This window comes from Dermochelys coriacea, chromosome 4 (assembly GCF_009764565.3).
Source record: "Dermochelys coriacea isolate rDerCor1 chromosome 4, rDerCor1.pri.v4, whole genome shotgun sequence".
NCBI lineage: Eukaryota > Metazoa > Chordata > Testudines > Dermochelyidae > Dermochelys > Dermochelys coriacea.
Genome location: NC_050071.1, coordinates 52524596 through 52546571, shown reverse-complemented (window position 1 = coordinate 52546571; position 21976 = coordinate 52524596). Strand labels below are relative to the sequence as shown.

General features: G+C 41.3%; 2 protein-coding genes and 1 long non-coding RNA gene across 8 annotated transcripts in view; 2 read left to right on the top strand and 1 right to left on the bottom strand.

Annotated features, from left to right (window-relative positions):
• LOC122459857 overlaps positions 1-3125 on the bottom strand; it is a 46248-nt gene extending 43123 nt beyond the window's left edge. The window contains exons 1-2 of the mRNA XM_043513277.1: positions 3023-3125; positions 2078-2816 (exon numbers count right to left, since the gene is read on the bottom strand). Of these exons, the coding sequence (XP_043369212.1) occupies positions 2078-2816; positions 3023-3125 (842 nt within the window). The remainder of the gene's footprint in view (positions 1-2077; positions 2817-3022) is intronic.
• Positions 2338-21976, top strand: part of ELF2 (E74 like ETS transcription factor 2) — a 67405-nt gene continuing 47766 nt past the window's right edge. The window contains exons 1-5 of one of the 6 annotated variants that reach the window (XM_043512737.1): positions 2450-2588; positions 3141-3353; positions 13269-13336; positions 13644-13860; positions 14913-15078. In XM_043512737.1, coding sequence (XP_043368672.1) covers positions 13789-13860; positions 14913-15078 — 238 coding nt within the window. In that variant the 5' untranslated portion in view covers positions 2450-2588; positions 3141-3353; positions 13269-13336; positions 13644-13788. Of the gene's footprint in view, positions 2589-3140; positions 3395-13268; positions 13337-13643; positions 13861-14912; positions 15079-21976 lie in introns of all 6 variants that reach the window. The other 5 variants (XM_043512740.1, XM_038398695.2, XM_043512738.1 and 2 more) reach the window with 5 other exon arrangements.
• On the top strand, positions 18380-20146 carry LOC122459753. Its single transcript, XR_006280630.1, has 2 exons — positions 18380-19689; positions 19901-20146. It is a non-coding gene; the product is annotated as an uncharacterized LOC122459753 (long non-coding RNA).

The window sequence follows — 21976 nt, the reverse complement described above, 5'->3', positions numbered from 1 at the left end:
TGAGTCGGGGCTCCCCCCCACCTTTGCCCCCTGATTAATCACTGAGACTGGGAGACAACAGAGACTGTGCAAGGAAGGATAACTTCTCCTCACCTCCCTCGCTGGCTTATGATGAAAATGGCTCAGTAGACTGTGACCCTTGTCTCTAGAGAAAGAAGGATTACGTGGAGGGTCACAGTGAGCCTCTGAGGCTGGCGAAATCCGCCAGGAAACGCGGGACCCATGGAGGCAAGGACAGAGCTTTGTCACAGCACCTAAACCCATATTTAGGTACTTAAATGAAAGTGGCCTGGTTTTCAGAAGTGCCAAGCTGCTGGTGCAGAGGCATGCTGTGTATCCTGAGGAACCTACCGGCTTGGAGACTGTCCTACAACCTTTCCTTTGGATGAGGGGAATCCACATTTCCTTGCCAGGATGACATGAGGGAGATCTCTGCCAGGGAATCACCACAAGGGTCTTAATGCTATAATTTTGTAATGTCATACTAGTCCACTAAGATCTCATTTTTTCCCTTGGTTATAACATTGGAAATTATCCAGGGTAAAGTCTGATCAACATGCACCACAGTAGAAATGGAAAACTAACCACCAACTCAAGTTCTGTGAACTTGCTTTGAGAGGAAGAGGGGAGAGAAGAGAAAGTTGGGGAATTTTTCAATTTGAGCTGTTGACCAACACAACAACAAATCTCATTATTTTAGGCTGAATGCTAGTCAAACTTGATAGAACCAAACATGATTGTTATGTCATCTTATTGCAAACTGCCTAAGCTCCACTCCTACAAACATATGGAGGTGTTTAACTTTCCCAGTGCAAGTAGTCACTATTTGATTCAGCAGTGTTTACAGAAACTGTCACTGAAAGTGTTCTTTTTATGATTTTCATTGTCACAAGCATGAATAGTAAGTGGACTCTTAATATACAGTCTCTATTTTGCAAGCGACAGCTGCTCTTGCAACGAAGAATCATTGATTTATTGTAGCAGAAATCAGTTTCTATAAATGTGTGGGTACCCAAACATCAGAGCTTTAAACCCCATACAAGTCTTTCAGATTTTTTTCTTTTTACATTGATATAATTAAATTTACCAGTACATCTCCATTTCCATTAATATGACATTGTTACAGAAGGCATCTATACAAAACAAAGAAACAACAACACATGTTATAATATCACACATTACCAGAACAAAACATGTTTACTGATTTTTTTTTTCAAAAATAGTTGGAAGGAAAAGCCAAAGTACTTCTTCAACAATACAATTTATATTTATGATAGGTACTTACTGAAATTTAAACTTTTTTTTTTTAATTCTGAAAAAGGAAGGCTCTTAATTTAAGAGAGAAAATATATGACAAGAAACATCACCCAATATAAATAAAACCGAATAACTATGGAAATACAGAAAGAAAAAAATCCACAGCAAAATCTAATTTGAAAGTGAGACACTTTATTATGTTTTAACTGATACATCTAGTTAATGTAGATTATAAAGTTATCAGAACAGAAATCATACCTAATTCTGGGTAATCTCCAGGGGAAATCATGGACATCAATACACAGGCATTATCAATTAATCATAGCAATGAGGAAACCGCTCAAGCATACAGCGGACACTGAATATTTGTATTCTATTTTTTTCTGTCAATCTAGATTCCTTCTGTTCCAGTAATGACAATCCAAATCCAATAAAATCATTTTATTATTATATTCTCCCTGCTTTGCTCCTCCTTCCCTTAATCTACATGTGCTCACCCATCTCTGCATCCCAGCGATTTTCTCCATCACTCCCATTTTCCAAAATCTGCCTCACTGTCTCCCGCTCCCGTTCTCTCCTCTGCCATCCCCTCGGATCCCCGATCTGTTTTTCTCCCTCTCTTTCTCCCCCCCAGGCCCCAGGTTTTTGCTCCATCACCAAAATCTGCTCCAGCCTCTTCCGTCCCCCAACTCGATCTGTTCCTCCTCTCCTTCCGATCCACTTCTGCTCCCTCAACTCCTACCCCGACCTCTTCCTTCATCCGTCCGGCCCCCTATTTTCTCCTTTGTCTCCTGATCTGCTCCTCTCCCCAGCCACTCACCCATCCGGCCGGGCTCCTGTGAGCTGCTGGGTGCTCGCTGCTCCATCCCTCCTGCCTGCTCCTCCCCGCCTCGCTGCGGGCGTTACCTCGGCCAGAGACAGGAGCCCTAGAGAGGCAAAGGGTGAGGGCAGCAGCTTCACGTCGCCAGTGGGCATGTGCGGACGCTGTGCGCATGCCCGCTGGGGCCCCGTTCGGCGGGCGAGCATGTGCAGAAGGGAACGGGGCACGTTCTGAGGCAGGGCAGATTCTGCTGTTACACTGGCCAAGCCCCCTCCCTCCCCCCCCGGGGCGGCTGCTACTGCTGGGGAGGCCCCGGCTCTCAGTCTCCGGGCGGCTGCGGGTTCTCGGCCTAGGGGAGACAGGGTGACGTGACGCCTGCCCCGACACACAAACAAGGCAGGCGAGAAGGGGTGTTGCTGCCGCCGCCGCCCCGTGTGCGCCAGGGGGCCGGACCCTGCCACCTCCGCTCCGCTCTTCTGGCGACAGCGAGCCTGGCCGCAGCGACTCGGGGGTGAGTCCGGCCTGGGTGCGGGCGGGCGAGTCCTTCGCCCCCGCTCTGCGTGGCGGGCCGGAGCGAGCTGACGGTGGGCGGGATGGAGGGGCCGGTTCAGGTGGCCGATTGGTGTCTGCGTGAGCCCAGCCGGTTCCCGGCGCGGTCTCGCTGTGGCCCTCTCCAGCGGGGCTGGGATGTTACTCGCCCCCTCCGGGGGGGGAGGCTGGGCTGGGCTTAGCCCCGCCGCTGTTTATCCTGAGATGTCGGTAAATCCCCCCCCCCCCCGGACGTGTGTCCTGGGCAGGAACAAGGACCTGCCTGGGCAGCGGCGCGGCTTCCACCCCCAGCCGGAGCAATAGGAGTGGGGGGGGGGGGGCAGGTGCTGTAGGTATTTACCGCCGCGGAAGGGCTGTCAGGCGCTGGCGGGGGGAACTTGCTCCCCTCTCGCTCACGCAGTTTGGTGCTGTGCAAATAAACAGGCTCGAGGGAGACGTCTCCGGGGTGATCTGCAAGGCAACAGCCTGCCCGCTCCGTGCTGGGGTTGACTGAGGCCATCGTGTTGCTTTGCAGCCGAGCGGACTGAAATGGAGCAGTTTGAATCGGTCCTTGGCGAATGAGCTGTCGGCGTTACACCAACACCATCCCCTCCCCCGCAGCCGCCTGCACTTTCAGTTTCGTGTGTATTTACTCGCTCCCTTCCCTGCTCGGCGTTGCGTGTAACTTCTCGGGGAACCGTCGCTCAGGCGGAGGGTTTGATAACCGCGTTTGCCTTTCTTCGTAGCTGTGGATTGCGTGGTACTAGTGCTGGAGTCGGTTGTTAAACAGTGAGTGTGTGTGTCCGCGCTGGGCGGAGGAGTTGGTGGCTTGGAAGTGTTTTTCACTTCTGTTGAGAACAGCAGCGTGCATCAGCCTGCAGTCCACACACGAATGTTTTCCAGGGTAGGAGCGCAGCAACTGAGACCATCTACTCTGTGTTTTCCCCCAGGATTTAGTTCCTGTGCTGCTCTAGCTCTTTGATGTGTCTTGCTTGGTTTTATGGTGGTGCTGTTCATGGGGATTCCCGTCCTGTCGTTGATGACCTACTAAACACAGAAATGTTAGGGAGTCATCACCAGAGGGCTTATATCCTGGAAGGGGAGGGGAGATTCTCAGCCAGGCACGATGGCAGTTTTCTTTAGCTGTCAGTATAAACATAGCCTCGGGAATCTTTGTGTGTTTAGTTTCCTACTTTCATGAAAATACCTATTCCATGTTTCTTCATGTTACTTGCCAGTCCAGAAGCAGAACTTCAGATTGATAAATATGAACATCTCCATGTTTGTATAGTAACTTGAAAGGGTATTAGGAAAAATATTATAGAAACATTCTCCTGTTTACGCAGGATGGGCTAAGTAAGATGGCAGCCTTAGCTTGCCCTATGATGGCTGGTTAGCTAGTAGCCTTTTCCCAAGTTTACTTTTAAAACACGTGTATTTTCTGCCACCCTCCCTTTTCTAATCGGGTTCTCTTATGGTAACATTAATTAAATATTGTTGTTTTTAAACGATCATGGCTCATTTTTAAGATTGTCTATTTATGTTCTTTTTAACTTTTGCTTATATATAACTGTATACATTAATATTTTGTAAAATATATTAAGATCTATCAATTTTGTATTTGTTTTTACTTACCAGTCCCTTTAAAGTTTTTATTAAAATAATTTAATTAATTCCTCATTTCCTCTTTCTTAGTCACTGCCATGTCCTCCACAAATAGTATTTAACTATTTTCTCTTTTACAAAGAACAGCAGCAGCAGCAACAACAACTTTTTAAAGTAGTCTAAAGAGCCTCATTTTGGTGAAATACTTGTTTCCAGAGGATATACTGTATTATGTCCCTGAAGTGCAATCTAAGAGTCAACTTTTTAAATGTATGCTGAGTTATTCAGAATTTAAATTTAGTATTCCCACTATCAGTGCTACAGTAAATTTGGATCATAATATCAGACCTACAGTTATTAGGTATTTCTTGATGCACACATAGTCTCAAAGTTCTATGCTGATATAATTAGTCGAGGTAAAGGGCATGAAATCAGGATTCAGACACAAATTTAGATGATATTCTGGTATGTGGAAATCTGAAATGCAAGAAAACAGCTTTGAAACAACATTCTAATAATCAAGTATTTCTTTTGCTCTAAGTGATATAGGCCTAAATGCTATGATGTGGTCATTTTGTACCACACTGCAGATGCAAAAACAACTCTTTAAGATCAGTATAAAAGGATATTGCTGAAATGGGGGTGGGGGGGAGATCAGAGAAAGTTTTAGTCAATGCCTGGAAAAACTCTTTTATATGAAAACAAGTGGAAAAGATTGGGATTATTTACCTTCGAGACGAGATATGAGGGACATGATAAAAGCATACAAAATAATGAATAGTATAGAAAAGGTAGGGTGAATCAAAGCTTCAGATCTATCTAAGAAAGTAAGAACCAGGGGACATTAAATGAAATTGAAAAGTGGCAAACTCAAAACAGTTAAAAGGAAATAACTTCACATAAGTAACTTGTGGAACTTGCTGCCACACAACATAATGGAGGCCAAGAGGTTAGCAGGATTCAGAAGGAGATTAGTCATTTGTATGGATAACAAAAATATCCAGTGATAATAGTGAATATTGACCAAAAAAAAGGTTTGACGGGGGATAGAAACCCTCATGGTTCAGAGCTTCACATTACTCAGTCCTAACCGTTATTCTATTACTCCACTGAACCTCTAACTACTGAGATTTTGGAGGAAACTCTTTGCCTACACTGTAGGGTTTCCTGCATCTTCCTCTGAAGGTGCTAGTACTTGCCGCAGTTAGTGACAGGTTACTAAATGAGACAGACTGGTAGTCTGATCCAGTATGGCAGTTCCTATGTAACTGGCCACAGAAAGAGTACCCCAATGCAGGGGGAATCCATTGGTGGCGTAGAGCTTCTGGTTTGGGGGATTTTCTGCCTTGGTGATTCTTAGTTCTTGTATTAGCAAGTTGGAACTGGCAACTGGTATAATTTGGCAACTCATTGGGCTGTTCTGAATTCACTGAGGGACTGACCCAGCGGACAGATGGCCTTGGACTGGGGACTGCAAAGACCACTATTGCATCCCCTAACTTAAGCAGTAGTGGTGGGTGCTCAGCAGCTGTAACTGAAGATCTGTGCCTGAATCTAAGGCCTTGTCCACACTGCCACTTTACAATGCTGAAACTTAGGGATGTGAAAAACACCCCCCTGAGCGATGCAAATTTCAGCACTGTAAAGTGGCAGTGTAGACAGTGCACCAGCGCTGGGAGCTACTCCTCTCGTGGGGGTGGTTTTTTATAGTGCTGGGAGAGCTCTCTACACATCTTCTCTTTCTGGGTAATGAGTTTCTGAGTTTCACAGCAAATGACAATGATCCAAATTTTCATCTGCACATGACAATTTTTTTTTTTAAATCAGAGTTTAAATATCATCTGGGGAAAAATCTCACATAAGTACTTTAATTATAGCAGGTGTAGCAGAGAGTAATAGTGAAAATTTGCTGGGATACAGAAGCCACTGTATTTGTTAATTTGGGCCCCTGTGCAGATGTGAAATCCTGTTAGAGGTAAAGAGACTCTTCGGGGTGTCTGGATTAGTGGATCCCAGTGCAGGATTTGGGCCTGAATTTGTCACTAATTTAGTTTCCTGACTGACTGCCCCATCCTCTGAATTGAATCTGTGGAAGGTTTTGCTGCTGTTTTGAAAAGTAGTATAGTACATTGCTGCCGACTTCATCCATATGGGTACCAATCAAAATCCATCTCCCACACTCTGGGTATAAAAGAGGTTAATGTTTCAACTACCCAAAGTTCCTTCCTGTCTCCTGCAGGAGTAGATGTCTGAGCACAGCTCAGTATCCTTAAAGCTTCCCTTGTTTAATTTATTTGTTGCTGCTGCTGTTCCTTTTCTGCCCTTCTAAGCAGTGCTTTTGTCTAGATTGTGTGGTTTGTGTTTGTTTTTTAAACCCAACAACCCAGTTTTGAAGTACCTGCGTCATTCAGGGTCCATCCCTCTAATGCTCCTTTTTCTTCTGTTTTTCTGCTCTGTTGGGCTAATTAGGCCTTGTTAGTGGCCTGTTGCCAAGTAGAATCATGGCTACCAGGATAGACTGAAAGCCTTGGGCTTTATGTGACCCAGCGATGAGACAGACTGGTAGTTTGATCCAGTATGGCAGTTCCTATGTAACTGGCCACAGAAAGATTACCCCAATGCAGGGGGATCCATTGGTGGCTGATGACACGATGATTTATTGACTTCAGTGACTGGGAGAAGACTAGTGTTTAAACTTGCTAAATTTCTTATCTTCTCCAACAGTATTCAAGAGATTATTGGGGCTGTCTCAAATTCCTGTGGATAGATGCTCGGATACTATAGTGATGTGGGTCATAAATATATCTAGATAGGCCTAGTTGACTGAGTCCTGGTACTTAGCATCTGACACCATCTGTGACAAGTAGCCTTTAGTCTTCAAAGACTTATCTCCTTGCCAGAAGTGGTTTTTTGGACCACCAAAAGCAACAAAGATCACAGTCTCGCCTTTGTCTATGAGGAGTGTAAAGGTCAGTGCCAGGAGCTCCTTGATGCTGAGCCCAGCTAAATGGACTTGCAACTCCAACTCAGTTTCTTGGCATCTAGACTCAGTATTTCATGGCAAGAGGGAGAAGCTGAAGAGATACAGTGTGACAGGCAGGGCCGTCCCAATGAGGGTGCAGGGCCCTGGGCAGAAGTGACGGATTCCTCTCTTCTGGGACCGAGCATGCCAGCCAATCGCACTGGCCTGCAGGGCCCCCCAAAGCACGGGACCTGGAGTGGTTGCCCGTATTTGCCCTACCCCAGGGACGGCTCTGGTAACAGGTGTTTCTCCCCTCCCCATTTCTACTTATCTGTCACAGAAGACATGGTACCAAGTCATTCTCCGAGCTGCTTTCTGTTACCAAGGGGGTGATGCCTCATTGTTGCTCCCTCAGTGTTAGTATTCTTGATGCCAAGGGCTCTGGGAGCTTCAGAGTTGCTGACATTCTGTAAATCAGGAAGATTGAGGAGCTGATGCCGGTTGTTCTTTGTTGATACTAATTACAGTGGTTTTGTCATCCTCCTCCTCTATAGACTCTAGCATGGATTTTCCCTTTTTACTCCACTTTAAGCTTTGGCACACACCTCTCTAGGGAGTAATTAAGCTTTGCTTAAGCTTTCTGGCTGCACTGTGTCTGAATTCAACACAATTTTTATCCTGGACCAGCATTAATCCTGTCTGAACTGTATCTCTGGAGGTTCTTTGGACTCTTACAAATCTTCTACACCTCCTTTTCCTTATGGAGCCATGAGCCTTTGGCCTTATTTGGCTTTTGTGATCTTCTCAGTCTTGGGGAATGAGAGCCAGGGGGCTGATCTCTGAGAGGAATAGGCTGAGTTCTCCTCTATGTAGATGCCTATCCTTTAAAGCGGGGGTTCTCAGCCTTGGAGTTTTGAACAGGTAGTAGGGCAGAGGTGGGCAAACTACTGCCCGTGGGACCATTCTTCCCTCCCTCACTGTCCCCCTCCCTCGTAGCCACACCAGCAGCACGGCTTGTGCCTGCACACCTCCCAGGCTTTCCAATAAGCCTGTCCTGCCGCTTTGAGTGGCATGATAAGGGGGTGGGTGTTGGATAAGGGGAAGGAGGTCCCGGGGGGCAGACGGGGCAATTGGATGGGGTGGAGGTTCGGGGAGGGAGGTGGTCAGGAGACGGAACGGAGGGATTGGATGGGGTGGGGTCCCATGGAGTCTGGGGGTCCTGGAAGGGGGGGGACAGGAGGTAGGGGTGGTTGGATAGGGGGTGGGGTCCTGGGGGGCAGTTAGGAACAGGGGTCCTGGGGGGGTGGTTGGGGACAAGGAGTGGGGGGCATTGGGGGTTAAATGGGACGGAGGTCCTGGGGGTCTTGTCAGGAGGCAGGAGTGTGGATGGGGGTTGGAGTGGTCAGGGGACAAGGAACGGGGGGGTTGGATGGGGGTGGGGTCTGGGGGGCAATTAAGGGAGGGGGTCCCAGGAGGGGACGGTCAGGGGACAAGGAGCGGGGGCGTTGGATAAGTCGGTGGTTCTGAGGGGGGCAGCCAGGGGGTAGGAAGTGGGAGGGGGCAGATAGGGGGTGAGGCTCAGCCTGCCCTACCCAGCCCTCCATACGGTTTTGCAACCCCGATGTGGCCCTTGGGCCAAAAAGTTTGCCGACCCCTGTGTTAGGGCATTGCAATCACCCTGCTTTCCCCATATTGTTAAATGGGAAGTGGAGTTCTGGCTAGATGAGGAGGGTCTCGGGGGTGGTCCTGGGATTGAAAAGATTGAGAATCATTCTAAGAAAATGATCTAGCCTTTAGTCTTATGGCTCCCAATTTGGCATCTCCATAGCTGTAGTCTCAGACTGAATGGTCAGTACTAGAGGAGATGGAATGTGTGGGCTCTTTATTGCCTCCTGTCTCAAAGAAGGCAAACCGTTAATATAAAGTTCCTTCGAAAGTTTTGAGTACTTTTATCCACCTCTGACTCTAGGATCTTTAGTAGCAGCCGTCCCCAGTGATTTTGATTTGGGAGGGAAATAATCGCTATCTGATCACCTTGATAGCTCTCCATCAAGAGCAGAAATTATAATCTAGGGGATGAGTTTTCATAAATTAGTTGTTTGTTATATGTTCTGTAAATGGGGCAGAGCCTCAATTAGATTTGTAAACCAGCTAGGAAAATACCTAAATGCCCCCATCTTCGTTTCAGGGATAGGCAGGATCCAGCATCTCTAATGGGTGCCTTCCTCCTAGGTGGAGGACAATAATTGCTCTGCACATTCCCTCTGACCCTTTATTGTTCAGAAAGCCGAACAGGACAGAGTTTTATGTTGTTAATATCCCTGTCCTGGGCTTGACAGTCTGAGTTCTCTAACTTCGTGGAACTTATATTGGAGCTTTAAGTCCTGCTTCCCAGTCTACCAGATCTTTTATTTCAGGGTTGGAATGAGATTCTATTCTTGGAGCGATAGTCGCAGGCTGACAGTTCAGTTTCTGAACTGGTGGGGTCACGAGATTGAGTGTTCTGTTGAGGTCCAAAAATTCTATTGAAAAGCAAGAAGTGTTCTACAAGAAAATTTGTCTTAATGAAATGGAAAAAATCTTCAACAGGGCAGCTCAGAAATGGATAGACATGCAACAGTCCTGTATTCTCTTAATTTTGGTCTTTCTACTTGATTTAAAACAGTCGGATCTGTTTATCAACCTGACTGTTCATTCACTGTTCTTCCGACTGTTTCTCTGAAGATGGCATTCATCATGCCTATAAATTAACCCAGCAAAGGGCTAGTGAGATCCAGGGCCTGATGAGTGATTTCTGTGTACATTGTGTTCAGTAAGAATAAGGTGGTCCTGTGTCTTCCCCTTGAATTTCTCATTGAGATGGAAACCAAAGACCATCACACTCAGGCCAATGCTATTTCTTCCTGTTTCTCCTTCACCTCATTGACAGCCAGGTTAGGTGCATTTTAAGAAGGATCCTAGTTATTTAAATAGGACCAAACCAATCTAGAAGTCCCCCAGACTACTTGTGCCATAGAAGGAAAAGACTGGGGTCAGTATCTCAGTGTACATTGTCCAAATTTATCTATGTATTCTTGATTGCTAGAACTTAGCAGCTGTTCAACCACCTTTGGAGGATTACAGTACTGTCAGCACTGGGGTTTTGGTCCATGACTGGGATTTCTAGGCACTACATTAATACAAATAACTAGATTTATGGCATGTCCTCATGATGCATGTGTCATTTGAAATATGCAAAGTTTCTACTTGGTCCTCTATCTATACTTTTACATGGCATTACTTCCTCAATTTCGCCTTTTGATCTGATGCCCAGATCAATCAATTTCAAACTCAGACCCCTCCTTGAGGGTCGCTATTGCTTGTTAATCTCCCAAGTGTGGATCCATACAGGAAATTCTAGAAAAGTTAAAAATGGTTGTTTACCTAGTAAATGTGGCTCTCCTAGAGGACTGTGTTAATGGATCTACTCTTCATCCACTTAGGGCAAAATTTTCAGTTAAGGATTTCTGAATAGTGAAGGAGCTGAAAGACAGGTGAGGACATGGCACTTTTTATATTCACAGAACCTGGGTGGTGAAGAGATGTGCATGGCTCCAGTGGATACTGCTTGTGTGTTGGAGATTCACTTCTTCTTCAACAAAGCAAAGGCTGACTATCCAAGGAACCAGTGAAACTGACTATGTGCAGTGTGCTGTCAAAAGTACAAATCAAAAATTGAAAATTTTTAAAAATTACAGTAATAGTAGGTATTGTTACTACAGTAGGTGAAAAAATTTGAGGCACGTTTTTTTTCTTCAAGTTCACTGTCCATTTAAGGAAAAATCCAGAAAGGAGGTCAGATGATCTGGTGGTTCCTTCTGTCTTTGTCTTCCCATCTACAATATTCCTGGAAACATACGTTAAGGCTAGTGCATTAATTTATTTTTAGGAGTAATTCAGTATTTAAATGTATTAAAGCCAAACAATGTTGTTAGTAAGTGTATTTCTTCTTTCATACCTTATCAGGTGTTGACATGACCAAGTATTATATACCTGTTTGAGCACTGCATTTGTGTAAATTAACTTTTTCACAGCTAGGGACTAGTCTCTGATAAATATCAATGAGAAGTACATAATTGTATATGGATTTTTTTTTTAAAACCAAAAAACCTGTCCTGATTTGCAAAATTGGAAACATTTTTTTTAAAAAATTGAGATCTCTGCCTTCCTGCTGAGTATCTCAAATAACTATCTAGACTCTAATATGTTATATGTTTGCCTCTCCCCCATATCAGTACTTGGTGAATATTAATGAGGCAAACCAGTGCTCCACTTATGTAGACCCACTCACTGGTGTCTTTACTTCTGTTGTCATCTAGACCCTTTCTGAGCCTAGTTAGGTGACACAGTTCTAAAAACTCTGGCCAGTTGAGACTAGTGCTTCTGTTGTTGCTAGTGATCTCTGCAGATGCATTGGCTCTAGAGCAACAACAGTAGAGTGAACAAATCCTCCACGTAGATATAACCTTAAATACTCAAAAATTGATGCAATCCATGTCAAGTGACCTCTGAATCCTATTTTTAATCTCGTCACTTCTTCAGAGACGCTTAAAAAAATTCTCATACTCCATTTGAGATGTAATTGCACCTGAATACCATGTTCCTTACCTATCATTAATTCCCTTAATTGCTCACTACCAATCTTTAAAAATGTTGTACTGATACTAATAAGTGGAGGGAGTTGGTAATTCCTTAATTTTAATGCTGTCAGATGTGTCTTCTGTGAGAGATGAAATGGTTTGGTGACTTGGTAAGATCCATTTTCCTAACCAGGCAGTCTGTGTTCTTCCCATGTCAGAGAATTTTATTGATTATCACAATAATTTAAGGGAAACACACACATTAGATTGAGCTGTGTGGAGCGATAGGGCTTCTTTGTATCACTTGGGTAATACAAAGCAACACTAAATCCAGTGGCTCCATCCACTGGAGGATTCCAGCTGTGTAAGAGAATTCCCAGGTGGAATAGAGTCATTCCTACTTCCAGCCCCTGTCATGGAGGAATTGCTAGTAAATGCTATTGGGAGCTGACACATGGTAAAATAAGTAGCCTGAATGCTATTCTACCTTGCACTGGGAAGTGGACCAGCCTCAGAGTCCAGGGACTGTAAAAATGTCTTCAAACCACCTTTGTTCATCTTGATTTATGCTCAGCATAGGTTAGCCAAACCAGAGGATTTGGACCACAGTATTTACTGAAGTCACAAATCATCTCTTAAAACTTTCCAGAGCAATAGGATATATTTGCTTCCTTCCCAAAATCATGTAACAAAATCACAACATTTTCTACAAAATCATTTCACCTTACAATGTCTTCCTTTATATTGGGAAACCGTAAAGAAAAAAAGTAATATAGAAAAATCTTATTAAATATTTATTCTGACCATTACTTGTCCCATAAATTAACTTTTTAAAACTATATTTGATTGGATGCATACAAGTAGCCCCAAAAGAATTGAACCTCTGGTTTTCAAGGAGAGAATGTTTCCGTTGTGCTAAGGACAGTGACAGTGAACAGTTAAGAAGAAGAACAGGAGTACTTGTGGCACCTTAGAGACTAACGAATTTATTAGAGCATAAACTTCCATGGGCTACAGCCCACTTCATCGGATGCATAGAAAGGAACATATAGTAAGAAGATATATGTATAATACAGAGAAGGTGGAAGTTGCCATACAAACTGTAAGAATTGAGCTAATTAAGATGAGCTGTTATCAGCAGGAGGAAAAAAAACTTTTGTAGTGATGATCAAGATAGCCCATTTAGACAGTTGACAAGAAGGTGTGAGGATTCTTAACATAGGGAAATAGATTCAATGTGTGTAATGACCCAGCCACTCCCAGTCTCTATTCAAACCCAAGTTAATAGTATCTAGTTTGCATATTAATTCAAGCTCAGCAGTTTCTCGTTGGAGTCTGTTTTTGAAACTTTTTTGTTACAAAATTGCCACCTTAAGTCTTTTACTGAGTGGCCGGAGAGGTTGAAGTGTTCTCCTACTGGTTTTTGAATGTTATGATTCCTGATGTCAGATTTGTGTCCGTTTATTCTTTTGCATAGAGACTGTCCGGTTTGGCCAGTGTACATGGCAGAGGGGCATTGCTGGCACATGATGGCATATAGTTAAGGTAAATGTAAAACTATTTGTCAATTTCCAGATAACTAAAAGTTAAACTTTATTCCCTCATCATTAAAAGCTGGTATGGAAATACTGTTGTGTGTGATGGTAAATGACTACTTGCTCAGAGTGTTGAAGCGCTATCAAGATCAGTGCTTTGTGTCTGAAGTAGAGTGCTCGCTGGTGCCCTCTTGATGAAGAGAGTAGTAACAATTTAAAGGCACTGAATGCAAATTTAAACAATGCAAAACTGAGAATTTACAAAACTTGTATTTTCCTTTTTTTATATCTTTCTCTCAAATTGTTTTGTTTTTCAGCATCTCTGATTAGCAGTACAAAAAACCTGGTGTTCTGGATACATGCGACTTGGATACTGAATTTAAGCCTCTGGTACCTCAAGTTTTCAGCTTTACTGTCTTTGGGATCACTAACAACTTTCAAAGCTCCTCCAGGGAATGCACCATGACATCAACAGTGGTTGACAGTGGAGGTTCTGGCCTGGAGTTTGACAACAGTGGAGTAGAAAATCAGGAGGTTAGAAATCTGTATAGAACTTATTTGCCTACAAACTTCATATCACTCTGAATGTAAAAAACAAGGGTTACTCTAAACTTGTTTTGTAAAATAGGTTAGTAGTTGCTGAAGAGTGCAGGATATTAGTCAATTTTAAAAGTATCCTTTATTAGATATTCTCTTATCACAGAGAAGAAATGGAGAGTTGTACTGTCTGCTAAACTGCAGAATTGTATATAAAAATGCATTTTTAAAAGTTTAAACAGGGTTTTGGGTTCCAATTTGATATTTGTATAATATAAAGAGAGCAGACCAGAGGCTTTTAAAATTAGCCGGCTCCAAAAACTTTTTAAATCATCATATTTTGTATTGTTAAGCAACGAGGAGTGTTACTGGCATATGGCTCACAATAACTTTGTGTATAGTGTTTATAATTAATCAGATTTTCCACTCAGTTATACCTTTGCCCCACCACTAGGAAGAATTTGGCTCATTAAGTATGTAACACTTCTATATGTTCCTACTGCTAAACATCTGAGTAGTTCAGTTGACTTGATTGTGACCACTCAGATGCTTAAAGCTAAGCATGTGAATATGTGTTTGCAGGATAGGGGCCAAAGACCCTGTGGTGTAACAGGTACATTACTAGAAAGGAAATATCGTGTCTAAAACTGATTCATGTAAATGCTTTCATTTGAGAGAGAGAGAGAGAGAGAGAGAGAGAATTGCTTCTCATATCTGAATTTTTTTACTGGAAAACGTAACACACTCTGCCAACATTCTCATGGAAAATAAATTTATTGTCACAACAGGAATATTTTAAAACTCTGCTATTATCGTCTGGCTTTAAATATAAAACAAGTTATGATTTGGTAGTATCTTTTATTTCATGATAGGTCCTTTATTTTTAATTTTGTTTTAAAAGTTTTACCTTAACTCCCACAAAAAATAACTTTTTACAAATATTTTGTATTGGTATTCCACAAAATATATAAAAAAACAATAGAAAAGAAGGGGAAGGTATTAGTTTAGATTTGGTGGTTCAATATTTAAGACTTTTTCTCTCCCTATAGGAAAATAAGCCAGTCTCTGAATACCCAGCAGTGATTGTGGAACCAGTTCCTAGTGCGAGACTAGAGCAGGGTTATGCTGCTCAAGTCCTGGTTTATGATGATGAAACTTACCTGATGCAAGATGTAGCAGAGGAACAAGAAATTGAGACTGAAACTGTGGAAACAGGTAGACTTTTTTTTTTTTAAAATGTTTTTAATTAACTTTTCTTCTCCCTCTCCTCCTATGAGTTCAGGGCTAGCACTCCCAGAAGAATGTGACTTTATATTCACCCACAAGAAGATATCCTGACCTGGGATCCTATGCAGTTCCCATTAAAGTCTTTTCCCATAGAAGTCTTTCCATTAACTTAAGAGGGAATAAACTTAGGACCCTGATGTTAAAGTAGTTCAGTAAAAGTAGAGTTACTTATACCCAGATGTGCAAAGATATTTACTCATTAACTTCCAGTGAAATCTGTAGGTGTTAGATACATAAATACCTTTTGAAAATCTGGGCCTTAGTTCCCTCAGGCAACTGCTCCAAAGGGCGCATCAGCCCATTAAAATGCATATAGGCCGATGATTGTAACTTGATGTTAATATTTATAATAACTAGCTTCCTCAAAATTTAATTCATGTAATTAAGTCAAGATATACAAGTTTAACAAATATATGTAAAGAAAATCTGTTAAGTATTGTTGTCATTTAACCTTTTCTGTTAGGCATATGTACACATCCAAGGTTAAGGTAAGTGTAGGTACATCTTTCAGAATACTGGTGTGCAGGGCCTGGGAAACTTGCTGCAGTGGAAGAAGGATAGACCAAAGGTGGTAACCTGTAAGAGTAACTAGTGAGATGCAGTAAGCTGTAACCTTGGGAATGTTTTTGTGCAGGGGATAGGATTTGGGGCTTTGAGTGGAAAATAGCTGCTTGCAGGAGTTGATGACCGGTATTATGTACAAAACTGAATGATAAAGCAGGCATCTAAATGATAAACACAATACATTAAATAACAAGGAAAGCACTTGTTAGACGACAGCAGCAATTATAATATTAATTTAAAAAGTAGAAGAAAGAGTACATGTTGGCTTCCCAAGGAGCATGTGATTAAGTTATGCTGATGTACTTGAACCAGGAATACAAATATTGTGGTTTGACTTTTCACACTAGACATAAAACTTCAGGTATTATAAATTGACAGAATAATTTAGCCTGAACAGACTTCAAATAACTTAATGTTTCAAATGTATTTCTTACTAATGTGTTGAAATTATTTAAACTTCTCAAAGAAGACTGCTCAGTGATATGTTGACCATTAAATATACAGTAGTTCTTTGAATAAAATTAAACATAATGCTGTAGAAGTAAAGTTTAACAGAAATCACTTGTACAGCTTCGGAATCCACTGTATAATGAACTTGTTTTGTCATCTTACTAGTCAGTTGTGGTTTTTGGTACCAGATAGAAAATCAATATTTAAAATTCATACAGGCTTTAAAATAAACATTGCATTAAGTTCACATTTCATTATACAACTGCACTACTGAATATTATACAGCTTGTCTGTAAGTATTTCTGTGGTACTCACTGTGGTATCTGAATGCCTAATGTAATCAGTGGGCTAGATTCCAACCCATTGCAATTCATTGACTTCTGTAGGATAGCACAGAATATCCTAAAATCTCTGAACCACTTTGAAACTAAACTGTTCATAAGCATCTGATTAAAACACAAATTCCTTGTTTTCAGTGATGTGGGATAATCTTCTTTTTTACCAGATATAATGGGTTGGTTAAGAGTAAGGTTTACACAATGGACTGTAATGTTGAGAGAGGATTTGAAGTATATACCTTGTGTACCATCTAGTGAAGAATGATTACAAGACAGAGGCTACAGGCATCAGATCTGCTTGTGTGGACCCTCGTGTCTGTCAATGCAGCGCCAGTTGTACTGTCACAGCCTGTGGTGCGGGTTTATTCTAGCAAAAGGTCATCAAGGACTGTGCTTTTGATGCATTTTGAAGAATGTGATTCAAATAAGTACTGACTCGACTAAACAAAGCATCAGAATGGAAATCCGTAGTACTTAACTGCCAGTTAATGCTAGCAGTATGGGTTTGGTTTGTTTGTTTGTTTATTTTGGCCATACTAAGTTTCTTTAAACATCAGATATTAATTCTTATTGAGGATTCCATCCATGATGAGCGTAAATCATCAGGGTATTAAAAAAAACAAACAAAAAAAACTAAACAAAAAAGCATCTTCATTTTTTTTAAAAGGGACATGGAGTTCATACTCTTGAAAAATTTAAGAACAGCTCAAATGACATTTTTCTGAACATTCCAGAAATATCCACCAGTTGACTGAGATTAGAAAAATTTCAGCCCACAGGAACACCATAAGAAAGAAAGTAACTGAGGGTTAAATTTTATGCACACATGGCATTCCCACTTAAGTCAGTGGGTGCCTTGTGTAAGCTTCCAAAGCCAGAATGTAGGGCTTAGATTGACTTAACTTATATTTACCATAGATGTGATGCCACTCTAATGGAGGAGCCTACAATCCAATTTCTTTAGACTCGCAGGGTATGGCTTTGCTGCAGCTGAGAGCATGCCTCCCAGGTCAGATAGACTGACACAAGCTAGCTCTGCTTGAGCTAGTGCGCCTAAATACAGCAGTGTAGACATTGCAGTACAGGCTTTAGCTACTCAGGTATGCTATTTTTAGCACTCTGGTTCAAATAGATCTAGTGCAGTAGTTGGCAACCTTTCATAAGTGGTGTGCCGAGTATTCATTTATTCACTGTAATTTAAGGTTTTGTGGGCCAGTCCTACATTTTAATGTTTTTAGAAGGTCTCTCTCTATAAGTCTATATTATATAACGAAACTATGATATAACGAAACTGTATGTAAAGTAAACAAGGTTTTTAAAATGTTTAAGAAGCTTCTTTTAAAATTAAATTAAAATGCATATCTTATCAGTTTAGTACTGTGGTTCTTAACCTCGGGTGCACGCGCCCCCTGAAGGTGCGAGATGCCCTTTCTGAAGTGTGAGACATACAAGATTTTTTTTTTTTTTTATAGAAGATAAATCATCAAAAACACAAATTAAGCTCAGGCACATAAGTACAACTACTTTGTTTCATCAAACCTATGTATTTATTAACATTATACATTTTTTTAACGATTACTGTAATATACAAAGATTTTAAGTTTTCAAGTTTTTAAGCTAACTGTAGTGTAACTTTGGATAAGGGCTGCAGAGCGCTGGGCTGGCTGCCGGTACCCGAAGCCAGCAGGAGGGCTGAGCAGGGCTGGAGGCCTGGACCCCAGCTGGCAGGGTGCCGGATGGCTGGAACCCCAGACCAGCAGCGAGGTGAGCGGGGCCGGCGGCTGGTATCCCAGGCCGGCAGCAGGCTGAGCAGGGCCGATGGCTGGGATGCCGGCTGGCAAGGGGCTGGTGGCTGGAACCCCAGATCATCAGCAGGCTGAGCAGGGCCGGCAGACGGAACCCCAGACCACTGGCCTCACTCAGTCTTCTGCTGGCCTGGGGTTCCATTCACCCAGGCCAGCAATGGGCTGAGCGGGGCTGGCAGCCAGGACCACGGCTGGCAGCAGCATACCAGTAAAAATCGGCTCGCGTGCTGCAGGTTGTCGACCCCTGATGTAGCATGTCTCTCTACCCTTGGCTGGTAGGCAAACTCCCAGCTGCAGTGTAGACATTGCTGTCTTAAAGTTTTGTTAAAATGCAATGGTGGTTACTGTTAAACTGTATAGCCTTCAGCAAAACCTTTGCAGTTCACCCTTAGTAGAAGCTGAAGCTGTTTCCATTTAAGAAAATGAAGCCACTCTCTGAAATAAAATTTACCTAAATCTCTTTGCTAATTGTACATATATTTTGAATGTTGATAATTATATGGCTATGATTAAGTCTATGAGACTTAATAACAGTAGAACACCCAAACTTAATTACCATTCTTGCATTGCTGAAGTATGTTTATATTCATGTAACATCACTAAATTTCTTTTGGTATACTGGATGCTTGGTAAAATGCCACACTGTTATGACCATCCTAAGTAAAGATAAAACACTAAAATAATGCTATTTCAAAAACACAACAACAAAAAACCTCTGGGAATACTTTAGGAAAGTTGCTTACTTATTTTGTTGAACCTTGTTTGGTCATGCTAACATGAAAATATCGTCAACACTGATTTGTTTGCTATTGCATGTTGAGTCTTCAGAAACAGTGTCAGGTTGTGTTTTAAAATACCTTTTGCTGTGCAGTAAACTAAATAAGCTATTTTGAAAAATATTGCTCTAATGAATAAAGAAAATGTTTATTCTCAAAGTCCTTTTCAAAGACTAGGTAAACTAAGAACATATTGATACTTAATATGTATCATGTTTCACGTAATTCAAGAGAAAAATCTACTAATCAGTTGTATGCATGCGGTTTTTTTTGTTTTTTGTTACTTATTGTGGCACATTTAAAAACAAGAGAATACAGGTTTGAGATTTTACAGAACAATCAGATCACAATCAAGAGGAAACCCAACTTTTTTTTAAAGAGAAGTTGATTTCATTTGACTTCATTGTGAACTATGACAACTCGTTTTTGCTTTTGGCATTCCGTCAGAAATTCTCCTTGTGGCAAAAAGTGAATGTCTGTTTTAATTTTAAAAATATTGTTGCCATGGGAGGTAGAAGATCTACCTGAAAAACTGGTATCTGCAAAGGAACCCCTCCAAGATTACCATGTGATCAAAAATATTGAGCTAGAAAGACAACGATGCTGGTATGTTTATTTATAATTTATTTAGAAATTAAGCTAGATAGGAAGATGAGTTATTTAAAGTTATCATATAAATGCTCCTGGTTATCCTTAAAAAGTCGGGGGGGGGGAATAGTAAACAGTGGAGTAAAGCTTAGAACTCCTCATCCTTTTATACAATATAATACATTAAACTGTTTATTTTAAAAACAAATTCTCTCTCTCTCTCTTACAGATGAAATTTCAGATTACTACTTACACTACTACTGCTGTGGGAACCAATTCTGTACATCCACTTCAAGTCTTTAATTGTTTTTACCTGTGTGTGTTCCTAGACCTTTTTCCATTTTAATTAAAAATGCTTCCTTTTGATCTTTCTGACTCTGAGCCTCCATGCAGTATTACAGTTGTCTGGATATATCTGCATTAGTTTTGATACATTGTATGCTTAGCACTGAACATTAAATTAGGTTTAAACCTTGTAGTTGGATTAGAATTGATTTTTTTGGGGAGAGGGGGAAGAGGAGGAGACGACAAGATAAAACAGTACATTATCCTCCATTCTGTCCAGACATTTGATTAAGCTGTGTTACTAGGAAGACTCTAATGTGGACATCTGGCCTATGTTTTCAGGAAGCATTTGCTTCCTTAACCCTTTAGAATTAGTGGTTGAGATGTATCCCATTGACAGAATTCGGACAGAGTAGGAAAATACTGTTTCCTGGAATTGACTGAAAATAGTTTAAAAAACATAAACCAAGTGTTGCTTGTTGTGAAAGATCTAAGTGCTGACGAGGCTGTCCAGTTATTAGCTCTACAAACTTGCTTAAGCACTCAGCTCTTTCGAGCAAAGCTAATATCAGTTACTACTCCTTCATCAGGGAGCAAAAATGTAGTACTTTACAAAAAAATTTTCTATTTATCTAAAAACTTTGACTAAAAGATGGAGTATCTATTTTAATGAATAAATCAAACTTTTATTATGTTTTAATGCAAGAGGGGATTAAGAACTAATTTTTGAAACTTGAATTTAAAAAAATATATTTTGAACACTTAATGCTGCAGCAGCACTGGCCTAAGTTCCCATTTTCCCAAACTGCACATCGTATGTATATACTAGGGCTGTCGATTAATCACAGTTAACTCATGCGATTAACTAAAAAAAATTAATTGTAATTAATCGCACTGTTAAACAATAGAATACCAATTGAAATTTATTAAATATTTTGGATGTTTTTCTACATTTTTCAATTATATTGATTTCTTTTACAACACAAATACAAAGTGTACAGTGGTCACTTTATATTTTTTTATTACAAATATTTCCACTGTAAAAATGATAAACAAGAGAGATAGTATTTTTCAATTCACCTCATACAAGTACTGTAGTGCAATCTTTTTATTGTGAAAGTGCAACTTACAAATGTAGGTTTTTTTTGTTGTTGTTGTTACATAACTTGCACTCAAAAACAAAACAATGTAAAACTTTAGAGCCTACAAAGTCCACTCAGTCCTACTTCTTGTTCAGCCAATTGCTAAGACAACCAAGTTTGTTTACATTTACGGGAGGTACTTCTGCCTGCTTCTTATTTACACTGTCACCTGAAAGTGAGAACAGGTATTCGCATGGCACTTTTATAGCCAGCATTGCAAGGTATTTAAGTGCCAGATCCAAGTGTTTAGCATATGCCCCTTCATGCTTTGGCCACCATTCCAGAGGACATGCTCTTTGTTGATGATGCTCGTTAAAAAAATAATGCGTTAATTAAATTTGTGACTGAACTCATTGGGGGAGAATTGTATGTCTCCTGCTCTGTTTTACCCACATTCTGCCACATATTTCATGTTATAGCAGTCTCTGATGATGACCCAACACATGTTTGTTTTAAGAACACATTCACTGCAGATTTGACAAAACACAAAGAAGGTTCCAATATCAGATTTCTAAAGATAGCTACAGCACTCAACCAAAGGTTTCAGAATCTGAAGTGCTGTCCAAAATCTGAAAGGGACGAGGTGTGGAGCATGCTTTCAAAAGTCTTAGAAGAGCAATAATCAGATGCGGAAACTACAGAACAGGAACCACCAAAAAAGAAACTCAGCCTTCTACTGGTGGCATCTGACTTAAATGATGAAAATGAACATGCTTCGGTCTGCTCTGTTTTGTACTGTTATCAAGCAGAACCCGTCATCAGCATGGACGCATGTCCTCTGGAATGGTGATTGAAGCATGAAGTGACATATGAATCTTTAGCGTATCTGGCATGTAAATATCTTGCTATGCCGCTACGACAGTGCCATGCGAACTTCT